The sequence below is a fragment of the Anomaloglossus baeobatrachus genome, chromosome 1 (assembly GCF_048569485.1).
Source record: "Anomaloglossus baeobatrachus isolate aAnoBae1 chromosome 1, aAnoBae1.hap1, whole genome shotgun sequence".
Classification (NCBI taxonomy): Eukaryota; Metazoa; Chordata; class Amphibia; order Anura; family Aromobatidae; genus Anomaloglossus; species Anomaloglossus baeobatrachus.
This window is the reverse complement of record NC_134353.1, coordinates 480,115,585-480,139,280: the sequence shown is the minus strand read 5'-3', so window position 1 is coordinate 480,139,280 and position 23,696 is coordinate 480,115,585. Positions and strand designations below refer to the sequence as shown.

Genomic DNA, 23,696 nt, shown 5'->3' with positions numbered 1-23,696 from the left:
TCTCCACCCCCTGCTCAGGCCGACGCACTTTTTCAGGCGGTGGACGCTCTGAAGACAGAAGGAGTTGTGACCCCCCCCCGTTCCCCTTCAGGAACGTGGTCGCGGCTTTTACTCCAACTTGTTCATGGTGCCAAAAAAGGACGGATCATTCCGTCCCGTTCTGGACTTCAAACTGCTCAACAGACACGTGAGAACCAGAAGGTTTCGGATGGAATCTCTCCGCTCGGTCATCGCCTCGATGTCACAAGGAGACTTCCTAGCATCGATCGACATCAAAGATGCTTATCTCCACGTACCGATCGCACCCGAACATCAACGCTTCTTGCGTTTCGCCATCAGGGACGAACACCTTCAGTTCGTGGCATTGCCTTTCGGCCTGGCGACAGCCCCACGGGTTTTCACCAAAGTCATGGCATCCGTCGTGGCGGTCCTACACTCTCAGGGCCACTCGGTGATTCCCTACCTAGACGATCTCCTAGTCAGGGCCCCTTCTCGGGTGGCGTGTGAACACAGCCTTAGGCTATGTGCGCACGTTGCGTACAAGCCCTGCAGAAATTTCTGCAGCGATCTGAAGAGCACATGTGCGCTTTAGATCGCTGCAGAAATGTCCGTAGTGAGCGCCGATTCCATGCGCTTTGCCTGCAGCTCCTGCCATAGACAGAGCAGGAGCTGCCGGCAAAGCGCAGGAAAGAAGTGACATGTCACTTCTTTTTGCGCAGCGCTTCGGCAGTAGCCGAAGCGCTGCGCTCTTAGACGCCACGTGCGCACGGCCCCTGCACAATCTCCATAGACTGTGCAGGGGCCGCAGGACGCATGCAGTTACGCTGCGCTACAAAGCGCAGCGTAACTGCATGTTTTTACGCAACGTGCGCACATAGCCTTACAGTCGCTCTGGTGACTCTCCAGCAGTTCGGGTGGATCATCAACTTCCCAAAATCCAAGTTGACACCGACCCAATCACTGACTTACCTCGGGATGGAGTTTCATACACAGTCAGCGGTAGTCAAGCTACCGCGAGACAAACAGCTTTCTCTGCAGGCAGGGGTGCAATCACTTCTTCGGAGTCAGTCACACCCCTTAAGGCGCCTCATGCACTTCCTGGGGAAGATGGTGGCAGCGATGGAGGCAGTGCCGTTCGCGCAATTCCATCTACGGCAGCTCCAATGGGACATTCTCCGCAAATGGGACAGGAGGTCGGCTTCCTTCGACAGGAACGTCTCTCTTTCCCTTGCAACCAAGACGTCACTTCAGTGGTGGCTCCTTCCCAACTCTCTATCGCAGGGAAAATCCTTCCTACCCCCAACCTGGGCCGTGGTCACCACGGACGCGAGCCTGTCAGGGTGGGGAGCGGTTTTTCTCCACCACAGGGCTCAGGGAACCTGGACTCCGATAGTCTTCCCTTCAGATCAATGTTCTGGAAATAAGGGCAGTGTATCTAGCCCTATTGGCTTTTCAGCGGTGGCTGGAGGGCAGGCAGATCCGTATCCAGTCGGACAACGCCACTGCCGTCGCATACATCAACCACCAAGGCGGCACTCGCAGTCGTCAAGCCTTCCAGGAAGTCCGGCGGATTCTGCAGTGGGTGGAAGCCACAGCCTCCACCATCTCCGCAGTTCACATCCCAGGCGTAGAAAACTGTGAAGCAGATTTTCTCAGTCGTCAGGGCATGGATGCGGGGGAATGGTCTCTGCACCCAGAAGTGTTTCGAGAGATCTGTCGCCGCTGGGGAACGCCGGACGTCGATCTCATGGCGTCACGGCACAACAACAAAGTCCCGGCATTCATGGCACGGTCTCAGGATCACAGAGCCCTGGCGGCGGACGCGTTAGTTCAGGACTGGTCGCAGTTCCGACTGCCTTATGTGTTTCCTCCTCTGATGATGCTGCCCAGAGTGTTACGCAAGATCAGGTCCGACTGCCGTCGCGCCATTCTCGTCGCTCCAGACTGGCCGAGGCGGTCGTGGTACCCGGATCTGTGGCATCTCACGGTGGGTCAGCCGTGGGCGCTTCCAGACCGCCCAGACTTGCTGTCTCTCAAGGGCCATTTTTCCATCTGAATTCTGTGGCCCTCAACCGGACTGTGTGGCCATTGAGTCCTGGCTCCTAGCGTCTTCAGGGTTATCTCAGGATGTCATTGCCACCATGAGACAAGCCAGGAAGCCAACGTCCGCCAAGATCTTTTACAGGTCTTGGCAAATCTTCTTATCCTGGTGCTCTGATAACTGTTTCTCTCCATGGCCGTTTGCCATACCCACTTTTCTTTCATTCCTCCAATCCGGAATGGACAAGGGGTTGTCACTCGGCTCTCTCAAGGGCCAAATATCGGCGCTCTCCGTATTTTTTCAAAAGCGTCTAGCCAGGCTTCCGCAGGTCCGCACGTTCCCGCAGGGAGTTTGCCACATAGTCCCACCTTACAAGCGTCCGCTGGAACCCTGGGATCTTAACAGGGTGCTAACGGCTCTTCAGAAACCACCTTTCGAGCCGCTGCGGGGTGTCTCTTTATCACGTCTTTCGCAAAAGGTGGCCTTTCTAGTGGCAATTACATCACTCCGGAGAGTGTCTGAGCTTGCAGCGCTGTCATGCAAAGCCCCCTTCCTGGTGTTTCACCAGGATAAGGTGGTTCTGCGTCCGGTCCCGGAATTTCTCCCTAAGGTGGTATCTACTTTTCATCTCAATCAGGATATCTCCTTACCTTCATTTTGCCCTAATCCAATTCACCAATGTGAAAAGGATTTGCACTCTTTGGATCTGGTGAGAGCACTCCGGCTCTACATGTCTCGCACGGCGCCCCTGCGTCGTTCAGATGCGCTATTTGTCCTTGTCGCTGGCCAGCGTAAGGGTTCGCAGGCTTCCAATTCAACCTTGGCTCGGTGGATCAAGGAACCGATTCTTGAAGCCTACCGTTCTTCTGGGCTTCCGCTTCCTTCAGGGCTGAAAGCCCATTCTACCAGAGCCGTGGGTGCGTCCTGGGCATTGCGGCACAGGGCTACGGCTCAGCAGGTGTGTCAGGCAGCGACGTGGTCTAGTCTGCACACTTTCACGAAACACTATCAAGTGCATACCTATGCTTCGGCAGACGCCAGTCTAGGTAGGCGAGTCCTTCAGGCGGCGGTTGCCCACCTGTAAGAGGAGGGCCGTTCGGCTCTTTTTATTGAGGTATTCTTTTACCCACCCAGGGACTGCTTTTGGACGTCCCAATTGTCTGGGTCTCCCAATGGAGCGACAAAGAAGAAGGGAATTTTGTTTACTTACCGCAAATTCCTTTTCTTCTAGCTCCTATTGGGAGACCCAGCACCCGCCCTTGTTCCCTTCGGGCTGTTGTTCTTTTGTGTACACATGTTGTTCATGTTGAATTGTTCTTTTGGTTCATGGTTTCAGTTCTCCGAACATCCTTCGGATTGAATTTACCCTAGACCAATTTATAAGTTTCCTCCTTCCTGCTTTTGCACCAAAATTGAGGAGCCCGTGATCCACGGGAGGGTGTATAGGCAGAGGGGAGGGGTTACACTTTTTAAAGTGTAATACTTTCTGTGGCCTCCGGAGGCAGAAGCTATACACCCAATTGTCTGGGTCTCCCAATAGGAGCTAGAAGAAAAGGAATTTACGGTAAGTAAACAAAATTCCCTTCGTTTATATACCCCATTATAGTGTGTTTACAAATATATGTATGAACACACACAGCCTTCATGTCCATGATATAGGAGACCCCATTGTTGTGTGTATAAATATATACACACACACACACACACTCTCTCCCCTTAACCATACATAAATTTATAATCATATACACAGTGATGTTTCCTATACCATGGACTGGAGGGGGGTGTGTACACATTTTGTACACACACAATAAGGGGTCCCTAGTTTTCCTCCCTGTTTCTAGACTTTTCATCCTGGCATTGACCCATTTCTGTTTAACTATTCTGACGTTTAGTTTGGCAACCTCTGGTGGGCTTCTGTAGTATTACACTCACGTTAGTTTTCCGGCCTGAGTGTCAGTGCCACCTAGTGGTAGCCTGACAGCCACGAAATCACTTACACCGTAAGGTGAATAGCTTAAAAATAAATAATGCCAATTTTTCAAGTGCTGTTGACTTGTTTATTTTGCCTCCCAAAGATCGCAGTATGGCGTGGTTGATATTTATTCTGTGTTCTACTCAAAGTGCTTATACCGGGGAGTACGTGCAAGGCTATGTGCGCACGTTGCATACTGTCACTTCAGGAATTTCTGCAGCGATTTGAACAGCACACGTACGCTTCAAATCACTGCAGAAACAGTCCATAATGAAAAAAAAAGCCGATTTCCATGCGCTCTGAGTGCAGCCCCTCCCATAGACAGAGCGGGGGCTGCAGGCAGAGCGCAGGAAAGAAGTGACATGTCACTTCTTAGAACGCGCACTTCGGGCAGCAGTCGAAGCGCTGCGTTCTAATATGCCACGTGCGCACGTCTCCTGCATAATCTTCATAGATTATGCTGGGGACGCAGGACGCATGCAGTTACGTTGCGGTGCAGATCGCAGCGTAACTGCATGTAAATACGCAACGTGCGCACATAGCCTTAATCTCTGAAAAACGTGATTCAGACAAAATTCCCAATGGAAAATTCACTGTAGTAAGGCAGAGTCAATTTATCTTGCATCCTGCCTGTGGTGTGGCAGTATCCATCATTTTAGACAAGCACAAAAGTACAGTCCTCATCAGTTTTGTTCACCTTTGAAAAGACAGACACTGCTGAACAGAGGCTGAATGGTGTCTGGAGTAACTCTGTTGCCTCATTATAGTGAATGGATCTGTCGGGGGTTTCACCTGAATCACGTATTTCGGAGCTGGAGATGGAAACCCTGATGTAAGTGCTCAGCATAGAACGCTGGATAAACGTGAACTGATCTAAAACGTTCTGTACCCCAAATTGTCACCAAATAGCATTCAACTCCACCCACAAAAACACAAGTCACCACTCCGGTCTGCCATCTGTTAACTGAAATATAGAGGACTTACATAATACTGGTAATACAAAGGCTCTAGGAAAAATGCTGTCTCCCCAGCAAAATGTGCCCATGCAAATGCCCCCTCCCACCTGAGTCTCACTATGTGCGTAAACCAGTTAACGTCCACGTGTTTGGCATTGTAGTGAGGAGAGCCCGCTAAAATGTACAGAGTGCAGGTTTCCAGAAGCACAATGTATGGGCACTACAATGTACTGGGCACAATAAAGGCTTATTTGCAATTTTTAATTCTGTAGCAGTCTGTGCGTTTGACACCATTGGTGTCTACTAAATAATCACTACACCTGTAGATGAATTCGCAGAGGGGTGTCATTTTCAAAATTTAGCCACTTGAGGGAGTTTCTTCTGTTCTAGCATTTAAGGATGGAGTCCGCAAACTATTTTAGGAAAATCTGTGCTCCAAAAATCAAAAGCGATGCTGTCAAACAGTACTGTACAGTCAAATGTAGCTTTTGCCACGTTCAGAAGAAATTGTGTAACATATGACCTATTCCCCTTGTGAAAATTGGATATCTGGTTTTAAAATGATATTTTGGTGGTAAAAATGTACTTCTTTTTTTCTTCATAGTTTCTTCATTGTACAATAGTATAAGATTCTGTGATACACCAGTAGTGTCAATATGCTCACTTCACCCCTTGATGAATTCACTGAGGGGTGCAGTAAAATGGGGTCACTTGTGGGGAGGTTTCGTCTGTTCTGGTATCCCAGGGGCTCTGGCAATGTGGCATGGCACCCGGAAACCATTTCAACTAAATCTGAATTCCAATATGGCGCTCCTTCATTTTGCACTCTGCCTCAAAAGTAATTTTTGACCACATTTGAGGTATTGGTGAACTCAGGATAAATTACATAACACATTTAATGGTGCATTTTCTCCTGTTCTTGTGAAAATGAAAGATTTAGGTAAAATTATTATTTTTTTTTTTTTTTTTTTTTTCCATTTTCACGGCTCAACATCATAAACATTTATGAGGCACCTCTGAGAGTTCAAGGTGCTCATCAAACATCTAGATAAATTCATCGAGGGGTCTAGTTTCTAAAATGGGGTCACTTGTGGAGAAGGTACAGTGTTTAGGCACCTCAGGGGCTCTGCAAACGCCACATGGCGTCCGCTAACAATTCCAGCCAATTTTGCATGTCCAGCCAAGGCAAGTAGCGCTCCTTCCCTCCACGTTTTGCTGTGCGCCCAAATAGTAGATTTCCACCACATATGGCATATTGGTGTACTCAGGATAAATTGCACAACAAATTCCAGTGGAACCTCGGTTTATGAGTAACTTGGTGTGCGAGCATTTCACTACACGAGCAAAGCTTGCTGTAAACTTGTAACTCAGTTTACAAGCAAGCTTTGCCGTACGAGCAAATACCACACACTTTTCCGGTTCCATACTTTCACTGCGCTCTGACCCGCTCTTGCAGTCCGCACAAACACGCACTCCCACACACATATTATGCTCCCCTTACCTTCCATTGGTGGCCTCCTAGTTCTTGTAGTCCGCAGGTACAGTATGTGTATCGGGTAACCATCGCGACAATGGAGGAACTTCCGCTGTCAGCCGCATCCACTAGGTACGACTGTCCCGGCACTTTACTGGCTCTTCCCCTTGCCGTGGTGCAGTGGCAATCTGGGTAATAAGGAGTTAATAGCAGCCCATAGCAGCAATTCAGTCCTAGATTACTGATGGCAGGCATCTATGAAACACCCCCATCAATAATCCGTAAATGAAAGTAAATAAACACAAACACCCCAAAAATCCTTTATTTGAAATAAATGACAAAAAAGCACCCTCTTTCAATACTTTATTAACCTGCAAAACACCGGTGTAATCCACACAAGGTGCCATGACATCTGACAATCACAGCAAGTGCCCATAGAGCATGACTGTCCGCTGTTAGGTGACTCACTCAGGTGAGTCCTCCACCTGCTGCTAACTTCTGTTGCGGCCTGAGTTGAGGTCACAGATGGAGCACTCCAGCTGTGACGGTAAATCACCAGAGTGACTGACGTGTGCAGCGCAATCTTCACAGCCGCAACACCTGTGGTACTGCAGGGTGCGCAGCTGTGAAGTCAGTGGTTCACCCGAGTTCATTCTGACACCCTGTGGCTGCGACAGACCTGAGTCATGTTGTGCTGATTGCGCCTCTCACTTCAGTCACACTGGTGATTTGCTGTCACAGGTGGAGGACTCCAGCTGTGGCTGCAGCTATCCTTAGTGATGTCACCGCTGATAGCATGACTCAATTCAGTTGCTGCTTGGAGCTCACAGTGGGCAGTCTTGTTCTATGGCGCTCACTGTTAGCGTCAGATGTAGAAGAGCTGGAAGCGTCATGGGACCTCGTGTGGATTAGTCAGACCTGCAGGGGTGTTATTAGGGTTTATAAAGTGGTGAAAGAGGGTGCTTTTTTGTTATTTCAAATAAAGGATTTTTGGGGGTTTATTTACTTTCACTTAGATTACTGTTGGCAGGTGTCTATGAGAAACCCTCCCCATCATTAATCTAGGACTTAGTGGAAGCTATGGGCTGCTATTAACTCCTTATTACCCTGATTGCCACCACACCAGGGCAATGGGAAGAGCTGGGTCCAGTGCCAGAATTGGCCCATCTAATGGATGCACCACTTCTGGTGCGGCTGCGGGCTGCTATTGTTAGGCTGGAAAAATATATTTTTGTAAATCAAATTTAAAAGAAAAAAGGTGTGGGATCCCCTCAGTTTTCCATAACCAGCCAATGTACAGCTGAGGGTTGCAGGGGTGGACCAGTCGTTTCAAGCTAGCTGTCCCTCTATCTTTTGAGCTATTCTGTTATTTCTGTTTATTTAAGAACAAAGCAAGTAGGCAAAAATAAAATGTAAATTTTATTTGAAATTAAAATGCAAGGTGCAAAACAGTAATTAAAAGAGCAGCATAACACAGCCGGGGGAGAGATAAGGAATGCAGCCTCACAGAAGCTGTTTCCACAACACAGCTCACATGACACCAGGAGATTTGAATAAATAAATCACGTGTGTCAGTCTAAGGCCAGAATCACACTTGCCAGTGCCTCGCGTGGAACTCGCGCGAGTCTCTCATGGTAGAACCCGGCTTGGCCGCACACTCCCATGACAGGAGCGGGTCGGGTGCATGTATCTCTATGCAGCTCAGACGCTCCTGTATGCATAGTGTGCGGCCATGCCGGGTTCTACCATGAGAGACTCGTGCGAGTTATACGCGAGGCACTGGCAAGTGTGATTCTGGCCTTAGGATTCTTTTCCACTTGCCTACCGCTTCCAATGCGAGAGCATCAGAAGTGATATGCTGATGACCCTCTACTGCGGTGTCAGCTGAGGGTCATGCGACTGTGATGTGATCTTGCAATTGTATCACAGCCTCGGAGAAGATGGAGGGAGAACTTTCTCCCATCTCCTCCGCTGTCTGTCTCTGCGTATGTCGCACTGCAGTCGCAATACATGCGAGTGCAGTGCGATATTTCACACACTCCCATAAGCTTGTGTGGGGGTGCTTGAGCCGAGACTCGCTGCAAAACTCAGCATGCTGAGATTGCACCGAGAGCACAATACGTGTGTGGAAATAAAAGGCAAGAGGATACTGCCTCATTGATTTTTAACAATGGTGCAAGTGCCATACGATTTGTTTTTTTTTTTTTTTGTTTTTTTTTTTTTTTATCGGATTGCACTTGCACCAGAAAATCGCAAGTGGAAAAGAGCCCTACCAAGCGCCAGCAGGAGATGCCACTAGGTATTGCATTCATTCATCTGTTTACTGACACTGTCCTTTGTACTATCGCATTCTCCATAAATCGCACACTATTATCTGGTGTTTCATTGTCACTGCAGTCAGATCCTATTTTTTGTTTCTCCTTTAAAAAAAATGTATAGACAAAAACGCACCAGTCACTGGACCAAAAAACGAACCCAAAATGCAGCAAAAACGCATGCCTTTCTTTATGCGGTTTTCTGCCAGAGGGTGAGTTTTGCACTGGAGAAACAAATCTGCAGTGTGCACACAGGGCCTAAAAGTGAACAACCCCCCCCCCCCCCCCCCGCTCTCAAAAACAATAGCGGTATTGCAAATTTATTTTTTTTTTGTCATCTCACCCCTCTAAAAGTATCTCACAAAATACAATGAAATCGAAAACAAAAACTTTTTTGCATGTTGTTCTATTTATGTTGATGAACGTTCCGACAAATAATCAGTTTTTAGTAGGGTTCTGAGACCTGCATCTCCATTGATCAGACCTCCGTGCCGCTGGTGGCTGGATGTTAGCAGTTGCCGAGCTGACCAGCACCGCTCCATTAACTGTGTATTGGCCGCTGCTGTGTACTGCACATCTGCAGTATTTGTATGGAGAGGGGTGGATCTGAAGTACGGGAGTGGTCACTACACAGTTGATGGAACTGTGCTGGTCCGCTCTGCAACAGGGAATGTCGATCTAGGGCAGAGAGCACCTGATTGATGGGGCTGTCGGATCACCACTGATCTGTTATTGATTGCCTATTTTTAGGGTAAGTCATCAATATAAAAGTAGTCGAGCAACCCTTTAAGGTATTAACCCTATGTGTGGTTACTATTTGATATTATCATCCACTTCTGACCTTTCACCAGCTCTAGACCACACATCAGCACCATATGTACAAGACTCCAATTGTCAGTGATGCAAAGGCTAAAGAGATATCAGGCGGGGCAGCCTACCTGAATAAACAATTTGGAAGCGTCTTGCTGCTTGCACCACGGACAATTGGCTGTAAGGAGCTTAAGGGGGACTTGTCTTGTCTTGTCCGATAACACTATTAACCAGCAGATATAGATGCCTGGCTGCTGTTCTGAAAGTGTGGCACCCAGGAGAAAATGAACTTTATTTTTCCCGGGAGCCGCTGACTTTCAGTCATGGATGTGTACCCGGAGCAATTGCAGTCACCAGTTACAGGACTAAGCGTAACGACGGTAGCATCATTCCAGGACGGACAGTCGACTGTACAGATGGACTGCTGGCTGCGGAATCGACTGTCATTTGATGCCAGAGCATTACAGCCATCGCTCAGTGCTGTGACTGGAGTTTTAAAAACACCAACTGTCATCTCCTATGTCTCAGATTTTTACCTATAAATTAAAAACAGATCAAACCAGAAGGAAAAAGCACATTTCTCTGATTAGTTACCTATTTTCATGTGAACTATTGATTTATGAAATAACATGTCAGTGGCTATTCTTTAAAGGGAATTGATCAGCAGGTGTTTTTAGCTATATAATCTGAGAGCAGCATAATATAGAGCACAAGAGCCTGATCCCAGGGATGTCACTTGCTGAGCAGATTGCCGTAGTTTCAATACAGCGTTTTGTCAGCAGAAGATTCACTGCAGGACTAGGTGTAGTGCAAATCGGACCAGCTAATCTGTAACCCCACCACTGATTGGCGTCTTTCTGATCAGTTTTGTGGATGGGCTTATACACAGATCAGCATTTAAAGAACTGATCTACAGCAGTGAAAATAGGGATTCTCTATATACTGCCCTAAGCAGCCTACTAAGTGACACATTCCTAGAATCATAGTCTCTGCCCCTACCTAATGCTCCTCTCAGATTACATAGCAAAAGCCTGCCGACAGATTTTTGGTGTGACAGTTAAAGGGGTTATCCGGCTTCTTTTGACTTTTTTTTTTTTTTTTTTTTTTTTAATTCCCCTATTGGGCTACATTGGGGCAGGTAAGTATATGGTGAGCCCTTATCTGCCCTGCTGTCAGCCCCTCTCCCCCCGACTCAGTGGTCATGTGACCGCTCCTGCCGCGATTTTGCTGCTTCCGGTCATTTCATGTAAACATGGGCAGGACCATGTTGACATGCAAATCTGGAACAGCATGTTTCAACCCTGCTGGGCGGCTACAGTGTGATGAGCTCTGCCCCCCTTCTCTGCACCCTCCAACACATTCCCCTGCACTGCTGTGGGGTCTGTGGCCTGGGGGAGGGGCCTGGCGGCGGCTGCCGTGGTGTCAGCGCCAGCACCGGGCCCCCTGCTCAGGATCGCACATTCAAGTGTACCGGGATCACAGATGTCGGTACATATGAAAGCGCTGTTGAGAGGGAGCGCTGCTTCTCATCACTGTCCCGCTGTCTGTGCTCTCTTCTTTAGCGGTGACGTCACTACTGTGCTGATATGTCCAGAGCACAGACAGCGCGCGAACGTGCAGGAGCGGCGGGGACCGAGGACGGGTGAGTATGTATTCCCTACATGTCTTCCCTATGGGGGTAGGGGGGGTCGGTACAGAGCGCCGTGTGTGCGTGCGGTGCAGAGCCATATGCGTGTGCGGAGCCCTGTGTGCGTGTGCGGAGCCCTGTGTGCGTGTGCGGAGCCCTGTGTGCGGAGCCCTGTGTGCGTGTGCGGAGCCCTGTGTGCGTGTGCGGAGCCCTGTGTGCGTGTGCGGAGCCCTGTGTGCGGCTGTTATTTGCAATGCTGTAGTGATAACAGGTCAGTTGCTGGGCAGAATACTGACAGGGAATGTGTGTGCAGGGGGCGCGGCTGGACACTGAGGCCGGGCGGTGCCAGCTCTGACTGGGAGGTTTGGCACAGGAAGTTATCATGTTTGCTAGAGCTGAATGTAAACACAGAGCTGCAGAGAATAAAGGGTGAATTCAAGACGAACAAAAGTTAGAAAACAAAAAATAATGTAGGGGTGTTTTATATGACAATACAGCACAGATTAGCTTACCAAAAATTTTTTGAGTTTGTCGGACAACTCCTTTTAAATTTTCGGTGACATTGAGCACATAATGTTGCTTTTCACAACTACTTTTCAAGGTTTGTCTCTGTCTAGAGCGCAGTCGATTCTTTGTGATAAGATTGGTAAATCATATATATCACATAGGAGACATTGGGACTGCTGTATATGCATCACAGGATACATTGGGGGCACATGCATCACATGAGGGGCTGGGGACATGTATATGCCCCAGCCCCCCCGTGATGTATATCATCCAGCCCCTCGTGTGATGGGTATATCACAGGAGGGGCTGGGCGCATACCCATCACAGGAGGGGCTGGGCGCATACCCATCACAGGAGGGGCTGGGCGCATACCCATCACAGGAGGGGCTGGGCGCATACCCATCACAGGAGGGGCTGGGCGCATACCCATCACAGGAGGGGCTGGGCGCATACCCATCACAGGAGGGGCTGGGCGCATACCCATCACAGGAGGGGCTGGGCGCATACCCATCACAGGGAGGTATATACAGTGCCTTGCGAAAATATTCGTCCCCCTTGAATTGTTCAACCTTTTCCCACATTTCAGGCTTTAAACATAAAGATAAAAATTTTAATGCTATGGTGAAGAGTCAACAACAAGTGGGACACAATTGTGAAGTTGAATGATATTTATTGCTTATTTTAAACTTTTTTAACAAATAACTCATAATCTGGGCGTGCAATATTATTTGGCCCCTTTAAGTTAATACTTTTTAGTGCCACCTTTTGCTGCGATTACAGCACAAGTCACTTGGGGTATGTCTCTATCAGTTTTGCACATCGAGAGACTGAAATTCTTGCCCATTCTTCCTTTGCAAATAGCTGGAGCTGAGTGAGGTTGGATAGAGAGCGTTTGTGAACACCAGTTTTCAGCTCTTTCCACAGATTTTCGATTGGATTCAGGTCTGGACTTTGACTTGGCCATTCTAACACCTGGATACGTTTATTTGTGAACCATTCCATTGTAGATTTTGCTTTATGTTTGGGATCATTGTCTTGTTGGAAGACAAATCTCCATCCCAGTCTCAGGTTTTTTGCAGACTCCAACAGGTTTTCTTCAAGAATGGTCCTGTATTTGGCTCCATCCATCTTCCCATCAATTTTAATCATCGTCCCTATCCCTGCTGAAGAAAAGCAGGCCCAAACCATGATTCTGCCACCACCATGTTTGACAGTGGGGATGGTGTGTTCAGGGTGATGAGCTGTGTTGCTTTTACGCCAAACATATCGCTTGGCATTGTGCCCAAATAGTTCGATTTTTCTTTGTAGATTTGCAGTGGTATAATACTCCTTCCATTTCAATATGATCGCTTGCACAGTGCTTCTTGAGATGTTTAAAGTTTTGGAAATCTTTTTGTAACTAGGCTGTAAACTTCTCCACAACAGTATCACGGACCTGCCTGTTGTGTTCCTTGGTCTTCATGATGCTCTCTGTGCTTTTAAACAGAACACTGAGACTATCACAGAACAGGTGCACTTATATGGAGACTTGATTACACACAGGTGGCTTATATTTATCATCAGTCATTTAGGACAACATTGTATCATTCAGAGATCCTGAATGAACTTCTGGAGTGAGTTTGCTGCACTGAGATTAAAGGGACGAATAATATTGCACGCCCCAATTTTCAGTTTTTATTTTTTTTTAAAACATTTCGTTCAACTTCACAATTGTGTCACACTTATTGATTCTTCACCATAACATTAACATTTTTATCTTTTGTTTGAAGCCTGAAATGTGGGAAACGTTTGAAAAATTCATGGGGGCCGAATACTTTCACAAGGCACTTTATATGGCTGAGGGGCATGGACAGCACTAGGAGGGCAATGGGGCAAACGAATAACAACTTGCAGAGCACAGACATCATTAGGGGGGCACAGACAGAACAGGGGGAACATGGACATCACTGGCACAGCACTGAAAGTGGCACAGCACGGGGAAGCACTGGGTGGCACACAGCACTGAGGTGCACACACAGCACTGGGGAAGGGGACACACAGTACAGGGGTACACAGCACTATTGGTGGCACACAGCACAGGGGGGGCACACACAGCATTAAGGGAGGGGGGGCACTTAGCAGTGGAAGGCGGCCACACAGCACTGGAAGCCGAGAAGCTGCTGCTAGTCTTGTGGGACGCGAGCGTAGAGTGCTAAGGGTACTTTCACACCTCCGGTTTTTCTTCTGCGGCACAATCCGGCACTTTGCAGGAAAATCGCAACCGGTTTTTTTTGCTGCCGGTTGCGATTTTCCTGCATAGACTTTAATTAGTGCCGCATTGTGCCGCATGGCCTTGCGTTCCATCCGGTTTTTGCCGCATGCGGCAGATTTAGCCGATGCGGCGGCCGGATGGAACGTTGCCTGGCACGTTTTTTTCGTGCGGCAAAAAAAAACCGCATCGCGCCGCATTCGGCCGATGCGGCGCATCTCTGAATGCATGCCTATGGCGGCTGGATGCGGCGCGATGCGGCAAATACCGCATCCGGCTGCCGCATGCGGTTTTTGCCACTGCGCATGCTCAGTAGCATGCCGCAAGCGGCAAAAACCGGGCGGGCCGCATGGGAAAAACTTATGCAAAGGATGCGGTGTTTTCACCGCATCCGTTGCATAGCTTGCACAGCCGGATTGAGCCGCAGGGCTCAAGCCGGATGTGTGAAAGTAGCCTAAGCCCGCCCACAAAGTAAATTCTGATCATGCCATGCCATGCCATTGGCTAATGTGAGGACCCAATGGTTTGCTCACGTAGCATTCAGTAGTGAACGTTTTGGCGCTGGAGTCACACTTGCATGTGACTCGCGCTAGTCTCACATAACCCGGCACGGCCTGCCGCCCTCCGGACAGGAGCGTCTCTGCTGCATAGAAATACATGCAGCCGACTTGCTCCTGTCAGGGGAGAGGGGATGTGAGACTAGCGTGAGTCACTTGCAAGTGTGACTCCGAAATGCGCGTCCTTGCAGCGCACATGGGGATTGAAAGTGCCGACCTGAGCACTGCGGACCCAGGAATCTGCCCGGGGGCTGAATATGGCCTGCGGGCTGGAGGTTCCCCCACCCCTGCCGTAAGGCGTGATTATCAATAAAGGCCATCTAAACAACCATTTATAGAACCAAGACAAACAAACTCAGAAGCCTTAGGGGTGCTTCACACACAGCGAGATCGCTGCTGAGATCGCTGCTGAGTCACGGTTTTTGTGACGCACCAGTGACCTCATTAGCGATCTCGCTGTGTGTGACACTGAGCAGCGATCTGGCCCCTGCTGTGAGATCGCTGCTCGTTACACACAGCCCTGGTTCGTTTTTTTATTGTTGCTCTCCCGCTGTGACGCACAGATCGCTGTGTGTGACAGCGAGAGAGAAACAATCCTGAATGTGCAGGGAGCAGGAGCCGGCGTCTGGCAGCCTGCGGTAAGCTGTAAGCTGTAACCAAGGTAAACATCGGGTAACCAAGGTGGTTACCCAATATTTACCTTCGTTACCAGCCTCCGCAGCTCTCACGCTGCCAGCGTCGACTCCCAGCTCTCTGCACATGTGGCTGCAGTACACATCGGGTAATTAACCCGATGTGTACTGTAGCTAGGAGAGCAAGGAGCCAGCGCTAAGCAGTGTGCACTGCACCCTGCTCTCTGCACATGTAGCTGCAGTACAAATCGTGTAATTAACCCGATGTGTACTGTAGCTAGGAGAGCAGGGAGCCAGCGCTAAGCAGTGTACGTGGCACCCTGCTCTCTGCACATGTTGCAGCACAGCGACGCGTGTCGTTATGATCGCTGCTTCGGCTGCTGTGTTTGACAGCAAAGCAGCGATCATAACAGCGACTTACAAGGTCGCTGTTACGTCACAGAAAATGGTGACGTAACAGCGATGTTGCTGTCGCTTAGTGTGCACCCAGCTTTAAACATCTGGGGATATTTTACCAATAAGTGTAGAGAAAAAGTGGATGTCATCTAAAGCAAATAAAAAATTTCTACATATTTGGTTAACATGGGCAAATACCCCACTTTTTCCTTGCCTAGTATTGCTAAATCTCCCCAGATTATTCAGTCAAGGTTGACCGCTCTGGCATAGGTAACTAAACACTGTCTTCTGATCATGGTAATTTGTCCTGACAATCTGTGATGCTATAAATTTGTGAATTGTATCTGATATCTCAAGTTCTTGATTTCAGACTTACATTTCATTATCTGAATCTTCACTTTGTAGATGAATATCCATTAACGACTTGTATTTTCTTTCCCCCAGTACCATGAATTATTCTTATATCTGAACACTCTAGCTTCTTTGTGGGTCTCTGGTGGGTGAGACGGTTTTCTCTGCTTACCGGCATTGATTTGGGAACCAGAAATGGCAAGTAGCAGTGGAGGTGGAAGCTGCAAGGCGAGCTCAAACAGCTGGTGCAAGTCACAGGAGAAGCTCCCTGTACATGTAAGTAAAGAACAGCAGTGATTGCACAGTCTAGAGCACCTGCATTTATGGCACAGCGTTTCATCACATGCTGCTGTAAACCATCAGAAGGTTCTGTGGGAATCAAAAAATGTAAAAATAATAATGCGTACAGTGTAGGTTTTTCCTGATCCACTTTTAGGAAAAAAATAAGTTTATTTTCAATACAGGCAAAAAAAAGCTTTACAGTAAGGACACTTGGTTGGATAAAGAAAATCTATGCGCACAAATGTCCAGATTTATGCACCGTGCTCACATCAGATATGATGTGTTGAAACATTTAATACAGTTGCTATCCTGTAACATTGTTTATTTAAAGGGAACCTGTCAGGTCAAAAAAGCGTTATAAAGCAGGAGCCTGTGTGAGCTAGTAACCCCTTCCTACCCATCCCTTTCTTGTAATATGAAAGTAATAAAATAAGTTTTAATACCTACATATTCCCTATGTACAGTTAGGTCCAGAAATATTTGGACAGTGACACAATTTTCGCGAGTTGGGCTCTGCATGCCACCACATTGGATTTGAAATGAAACCTCTACAACAGAATTCAAGTGCAGATTGTAACGTTTAATTTGAACAAAAATATCTGATAGAAATTGTAGGAATTGTACACATTTCTTTACAAACACTCCACATTTTAGGAGGTCAAAAGTAATTGGACAAATAAACCAAACCCAAACAAAATATTTTTATTTTCAATATTTTGTTGCGAATCCTTTGGAGGCAATCACTGCCTTAAGTCTGGAACCCATGGACATCACCAAACGCTGGGTTTCCTCCTTCTTAATGCTTTGCCAGGCCTTTACAGCCGCAGCCTTCAGGTCTTGCTTGTTTGTGGGTCTTTCCGTCTTAAGTCTGGATTTGAGCAAGTGAAATGCATGCTCAATTGGGTTAAGATCTGTTGATTGACTTGGCCATTGCAGAATGTTCCACTTTTTTGCACTTATGAACTCCTGGGTAGCTTTGGCTGTATGCTTGGGGTCATTGTCCATCTGTACTATGAAGCGCCGTCCGATCAACTTTGCGGCATTTGGCTGAATCTGGGCTGAAAGTATATCCCGGTACACTTCAGAATTCATCCGGCTACTCTTGTCTGCTGTTATGTCATCAATAAACACAAGTGACCCAGTGCCATTGAAAGCCATGCATGCCCATGCCATCACGTTGCCTCCACCATGTTTTACAGAGGTTGTGGTGTGCCTTGGATCATGTGCCGTTCCCTTTCTTCTCCAAACTTTTTTCTTCCCATCATTCTGGTACAGGTTGATCTTTGTCTCATCTGTCCATAGAATACTTTTCCAGAACTGAGCAGGCTTCATGAGGTGTTTTTCAGCAAATTTAACTCTGGCCTGTCTATTTTTGGAATTGATGAATGGTTTGCATCTAGATGTGAACCCTTTGTATTTACTTTCATGGAGTCTTCTCTTTACTGTTGACTTAGAGACAGATACACCTACTTCACTGAGAGTATTCTGGACTTCAGTTGATGTTGTGAACGGGTTCTTCTTCACCAAAGAAAGTATGCGGCGATCATCCACCACTGTTGTCGTCCGTGGACGCCCAGGCCTTTTTGAGTTCCCAAGCTCATCAGTCAATTCCTTTTTTCTCAGAATGTACCCGACTGTTGATTTTGCTACTCCAAGCATGTCTATCTCTCTAATGGATTTTTTTCTTTTTTTTCAGCCTCAGGATGTTCTGCTTCACCTCAATTGAGAGTTCCTTAGACCGCATGTTGTCTGGTCACAGCAACAGCTTCCAAATGCAAAACCACACACCTGTAATCAACCCCAGACCTTTTAACTACTTCATTGATTACAGGTTAACGAGGGAGACGCCTTCAGAGTTAATTGCAGCCCTTAGAGTCCCTTGTCCAATTACTTTTGGTCCCTTGAAAAAGAGGAGGCTATGCATTACAGAGCTATGATTCCTAAACCCTTTCTCCGATTTGGATGTGAAAACTCTCATATTGCAGCTGGGAGTGTGCACTTTCAGCCCATATTATATATATATTGTATTTCTGAACATGTTTTTGTAAACAGCTAAAATAAGAAAACTTGTGTCACTGTCCAAATATTTCTGGACCTAACTGTAAATAGCATAGGTCTCCAGCACCATGGGCGTCGCATCGCCCTGTGGCCGTGATGCCATGGATTTACGTTAGCGACGTCACGTCTACTCCTTCAGAATCTCACGTGTGCGCGCTTACCATTCTTGCTGCTTTCTCATCCTGGTCGGCTTCTTACGCGCACTGCGCATGCTCAGAAGACTCCTGCGGTTCTGGTCATGTGCAGTGCGCGTCAGAAGCAGACCAGAAAACACCAGGATGAGAAGGTGGCGAGAATGGTAAGCGTGCAGGCTTCTGAAGTAGCGACGGTCACGTCCACAGGGGCGTGATACCATGGAAAGCATGCAAACGCCCACGGTGTGATGTGACGCCCATGGGGCTAGAGACTTGCTCATTTTACATAGGGAATATGTAAGTAATAAAATGGGTAATATGAAAATAAAATACAATATTACAAGAAAAGGATGGGTAGGAAGGGGTTACTAGCTTTACTAGCTCACAGGCTCCTGCTTGTAGGTTATGCTTTTTTGACCTGACAGGTTCCCTTTAACAAAAATTGGGCATGTAAACTTTTTACTTAACTTTTTACAGTCAAGTGTCGCAGAAAAACATTAATTTTGCTTTACCAAAAATTCACAGAAAACCCACCTCCATAGAATCATAGTATTTACTAGATATGCCTTGAAAAGTAGCACTTTATAATGAACCATCTACACACAAAGGATTAGGAAAGACCCCGGATAAGTATGACTATGGACATATCATAAGCATAAGTTCTTTGAAGTGGAGGATAAGAAAGTCCATGTAATAAGAAAGGTCCTTGTGACACCCCTTCCCCCCCCCCCCCCTCCTCCAACCAGGGCTCACTAGACCTATATGCAATTATCAGCATACCCCCTCAGTCTTCATTTCTGTACCAGAAAGGGACAAGATCGGCACCTCTTCATACACTAGTTAAACAACATGGCCAATCAGAATACATGTCAGTTATATACAGGTAAGGCCTTGGCCATATACCTGCAGTTGCTATTCTGTAACGTTATGCTAATTCTTTAATAACTGGGAATGTTATACTTTCACACAACTTTTTACATACAAGTGGGGCAGAAAAAAAATTAAACAAAAATTAAAAAAAAATGGCATGAGACATAACGTCCGCCTGTCCGTTATCTCCTCTGACTCATTTGGGTTGTTAGTCCATGAAGGACTTTTGTGATAGGGAATTGAGGCATTTCCAATAATTTCGGGATTGAGATTGCAAATAGAAGCTGGAAAGAGAAATTGCGTAAAATAGGGTCTTATCTAATTAAAATTGAAGGAGAAACAACTGAGGGACTCACCTTGTGTGGTTGTGCAAGTCACAACCACCATCAAATGCCTGAAGGCTGCTGCAAAACCCACGTGAAGATACATACAATGGTAGGAAGAAAAGGGTAATTTCCTGCACTGCCAAACCAGTCCAAATGATGTAGATAAAATAGAATTTATTGGTCAATTTATTGGTCAACGCGTTTCAAAGCCCTCAGAGGCTGAAGAAGCCTCTGAGGGCTTTGAAACGCGTTGACCAATCATATTTTATCTACATCATTTGGACTGGTTTGGCGGCGCAGGAGATTAACCCATTTCTTCCATTGTTTTGTATTAAAGATTGGCATGTTGTAATCCAGTGTGTGTTGATATAACGTTTGTAAGAGTTTGTGGTTATAGTTATTGGGTAACAACTTTACCAAATTGCATCTTCCTTAGGTAGAGGATGCCTTATCCTATCTGGATCAAGTGAAAATCCGTTTTGGCAGTGATCCAGCTACTTATAATGGGTTCCTAGAGATTATGAAGGAATTTAAATCTCAGAGGTAAGAAAACTACAATAAGATGAGTTGTGTTTTTTTGGTGTGTATTTTTCAGCTATCTTTTGCACTATAATGTATTGTGTGTGGCGAAAAGATAGATGATTGCACCTCAGCAAATACTAAAAGCATATGGATATCCAAGCTCTTGTACGACCAATTCCAATTCTGCCAGTCTTGCGCAACCGGTGTAGTACATGGACAGCCATTTATCTGAGTGGCCATCATGTCATACATTTTCCCTGCAGTAGAGTAAGGCTATGTGCGCACGTTTGCGTTCTGGTTGTCAAATATTCTACAGCGTTTTGGCAGCGCATGTGCGTTTTGGATGCATTGTGCTTGCAGAATGGATGCAGAATTCATGTGCTCTTGATGCTTGCTCTGCCATAGACAGAGTGGGAAAAGCAACCAGAACCCAAAAAAGTGACATGTTGCTTTTTACAACGCAGCGATTTGGATCAAAATTTCAGCATGTAAAACGCTGCGCTCTCAAGCGCAACGTGCAGATGGATTATGCACAATCTTCATAGATTGTGCAGGGGATGCAGGACGCATGCATTTATGCAGCCTACGCGCAACATTTTCTGATGGGGTTCCTGTAAGAATTATATCTAACTTTTGGTTCAATACTAGCACGCTGAACTTGTTTTTTTTTGTGTAGCAGCTCTTCTGTTTTCTGCCTCCCTCCCCCCCCCCCCCCCCATTCCTTTCCTTTCTGTATTGCTTGATGTGTCAGCCTGGGTCAGGAGTAATAAATACCATATTTTTCGTTTTATAAGATGCACATGATTAGAAGACGCACCCCAAATTTAGAGATAATTAAAGGAAAAAAATAAATGGGGTTCGTCTTTTACTCCCGGTGGTGTCTTACTGGAGTGGGGGGCGGCAGCGGTGGTGGAGCAGGGTCACAGGAAGCGGGGGCGGTGCTGGAGTAGGGCACTGTTGAAGGCACTGTGGTGAGGGCTGTGCTGGCTGCAGGCACCATGCTGGCTGTTTGTGACACCCCTCACACAGCCCTACCCCAGATGCCCTATCAGCGGTGCGTGCTTCAAATAAATGGCGCCCGGAGTAGGTACATGTGCAGAATGAGCTCTTAGCTTGATGACCAGCAGAGATCTCATCTGCGCACGCGCCACCTCCATGCGCCATTTTCTTTAATTAATGAAAATCACCAACCAAACCCATCACGATTGTAAATAAACATATAGGCAATTATACTGCCAAAGTGACTTGCATGCAGTGTCGCTAGTCAGTATAAACGGGAAAGGGAAAAAAAAAATGTGATCAAACGCCCATTGATGAAATAGTGAAAATTCCTTTATTAAGAAAGGTGCAAGTGACCTTTATACACAGACAACATATAGGGGCACACAATCCAGCAAAAGGTAGATACCATTTGTGAAAAACCAGTACACAAAAATAAGGTACCCCAATAAATAGCACCCAACCAAAGTAGACACTGAGTGAATCTGTATAGGGAGAAACAGGAATGTCAAAAGGAATATAAGGGCCAATGGTGGTCATACAATTAAAAGCAAAGTGGAAAAGCCTGTTGTGTTCACCTATGCAGAGTCGGGGTTGAAAGTTGCTTGCAGGAATGGCGTCCGTTTCAGCTAGGAAGCCTTGGCCAGGGGGGCGGCGTCATGGAGGGAAGGGGGCTGTTTTCCTTAAGTCTGCTAGGAGATCAATGAGCAGTGCGTGCATAATTGAAATCTTCAGCCGAGAGCTCTATCTGCGAATGCACTAACTACGGCCGCCATTATTTGAAGCCCGCAACGCCGACAGAGCATCTCACCCGCCGCACCGCCCTGCTCTACACAGCCCCCATTCTCCAGTTCCCGGTAAGGTACATTCACATTAGAAGATGCACCCCTTATTTTCCTCCCAAATACGGTACTTGATCTCATGCCGTTGAATAGTCTGCCGTTGAATGCCGTTGTAGTCTGTACTTTATGTATAACACACTGTAACATCTGCACATACTACTTGTTCTTCTTCTTCTCTCCAACATACGTACTCATGCAGCTTCTAGGACCTACAAAGTATGAGATTCTACAAGGGAGTGTAGGGGGGGGGAGAGGTTGTGGGCCTACACAATTTTAGCAGGCACTACTTAAGAGTAGCAACACAGCAGAATAAATGAGTGAGCTCTTTGTCTGTTGTCCCTGTTGCCTAACTATGGTGAGTGGCTATAATTTTTAAACTTCTCTCCATTGTGTTGCAGCATTGATACTCCTGGTGTAATACGTCGTGTTTCCCAGCTATTCCATGAACACCCAGATTTGATGTTGGGCTTCAACGCGTTTCTACCACTCGGCTATAAAATTGAGCTTCCTAAAAATGGCAAAGTTGTTGTTCAGACTTCATTAGCTAGCCCTGTGAGTAGGCAAATTTTACATATCCTTCCTCTTATGATGAAAGCCAAATAAATTGAGGGAATGGTTACTACTTTTTCTAATTCCACAGGTATCTGCCGATGCTGCCACAGGTAACATGCCCAGCAATCGAATAGTGGTTCCTCCTGTGCCTGAAAATTCCCATAGTGATGTAGCTGAAGAGGCACGCCATCAGGAAAAGGAAAAGAATCCGGCTCCTCCAGAATCAGACTCTCTTGAGTTTCACAATGCCATCAGTTATGTTAATAAAATCAAAACCCGATTCCTTGACCGCCCTGAAATCTATAGGTCTTTCTTAGAAATCCTCCATACTTACCAGGTAATAAAACTCCCCTTTTTATCCACATTAATGCTAGTTGTTGTTGTAGAAAACTATAGAATACAACTAGGTTAGTATACTTTTTAGTATATGTGACAATAAAACAAATATTCCCACCACCACCCCAAAATTAGATCTGAAATGGTTCCTTTTTTGTTTATGGTGATGGTAGCTTTACCTTTGAAATCATATGGACATGCAGCTCTATGCCACTTTGGCGTTTTCACCTATTGATGTCAGTGGTGGAAAGAGTCCATAAAAATGGTGCTGCTGGAGTATACAGTTTGTCAACCCATATCCTGTCCACCGTCATTAACTTGAACGGCGGTAGCTATAGGCATAGAAGTGGCGTCTAGGTATAGTAAAGTATCCATGCGTATGCAATGAAACCCCCTATAGCACCACCTGGTGGAAAATAGCGTTGGCATTTTTATCTCAAACGGAACGAGAGAGAGAAAAAAAGTGAATTACAAAGCTGTAGGGCATCATCAATTTATTCCGAATCGATACCTTGCATTCAGAAATGCTATGATTTATAACATGTAAAACTCACAAGGCTGCTGACGAAAAGCGATACCTCATGGAGACTTTCCAACAAGTCATTGGGTATGGTGGCTGCGTGCAGTGGCCTCCACGCTCACTTGACCTGACCCCATTGGACTTCTTTCTGTGAGGCCACATCAAACAGCAGGTGTATGCGACCCCTCCACCAACAGTGCAAGACCTACAACGATGTATCACAGATGCTTGTGCAAACTTGTCACCTACCATGTTGCACAACGTGCAGCCTACAGTGTGCTGTCCAGAGTCCAGATGTGCATTGCAGCTGACGGTGGCCATTTTGAGCATCAAAGTTAAATGAGCGCCATATGCGTGACCAGCATTCAA

General features: G+C 46.7%; 1 protein-coding gene across 1 annotated transcript in view; it reads left to right on the top strand.

Moving 5' to 3' along the window:
- SIN3B (SIN3 transcription regulator family member B) overlaps positions 1-23,696 on the top strand; it is a 190,492-nt gene that overhangs the window by 12,274 nt on the left and 154,522 nt on the right. Inside the window, 4 exon segments of the mRNA XM_075315003.1 lie at positions 15,980-16,162; positions 19,993-20,099; positions 22,318-22,471; positions 22,560-22,808. Coding sequence (XP_075171118.1) covers positions 16,082-16,162; positions 19,993-20,099; positions 22,318-22,471; positions 22,560-22,808 — 591 coding nt within the window. The 5' untranslated portion in view covers positions 15,980-16,081.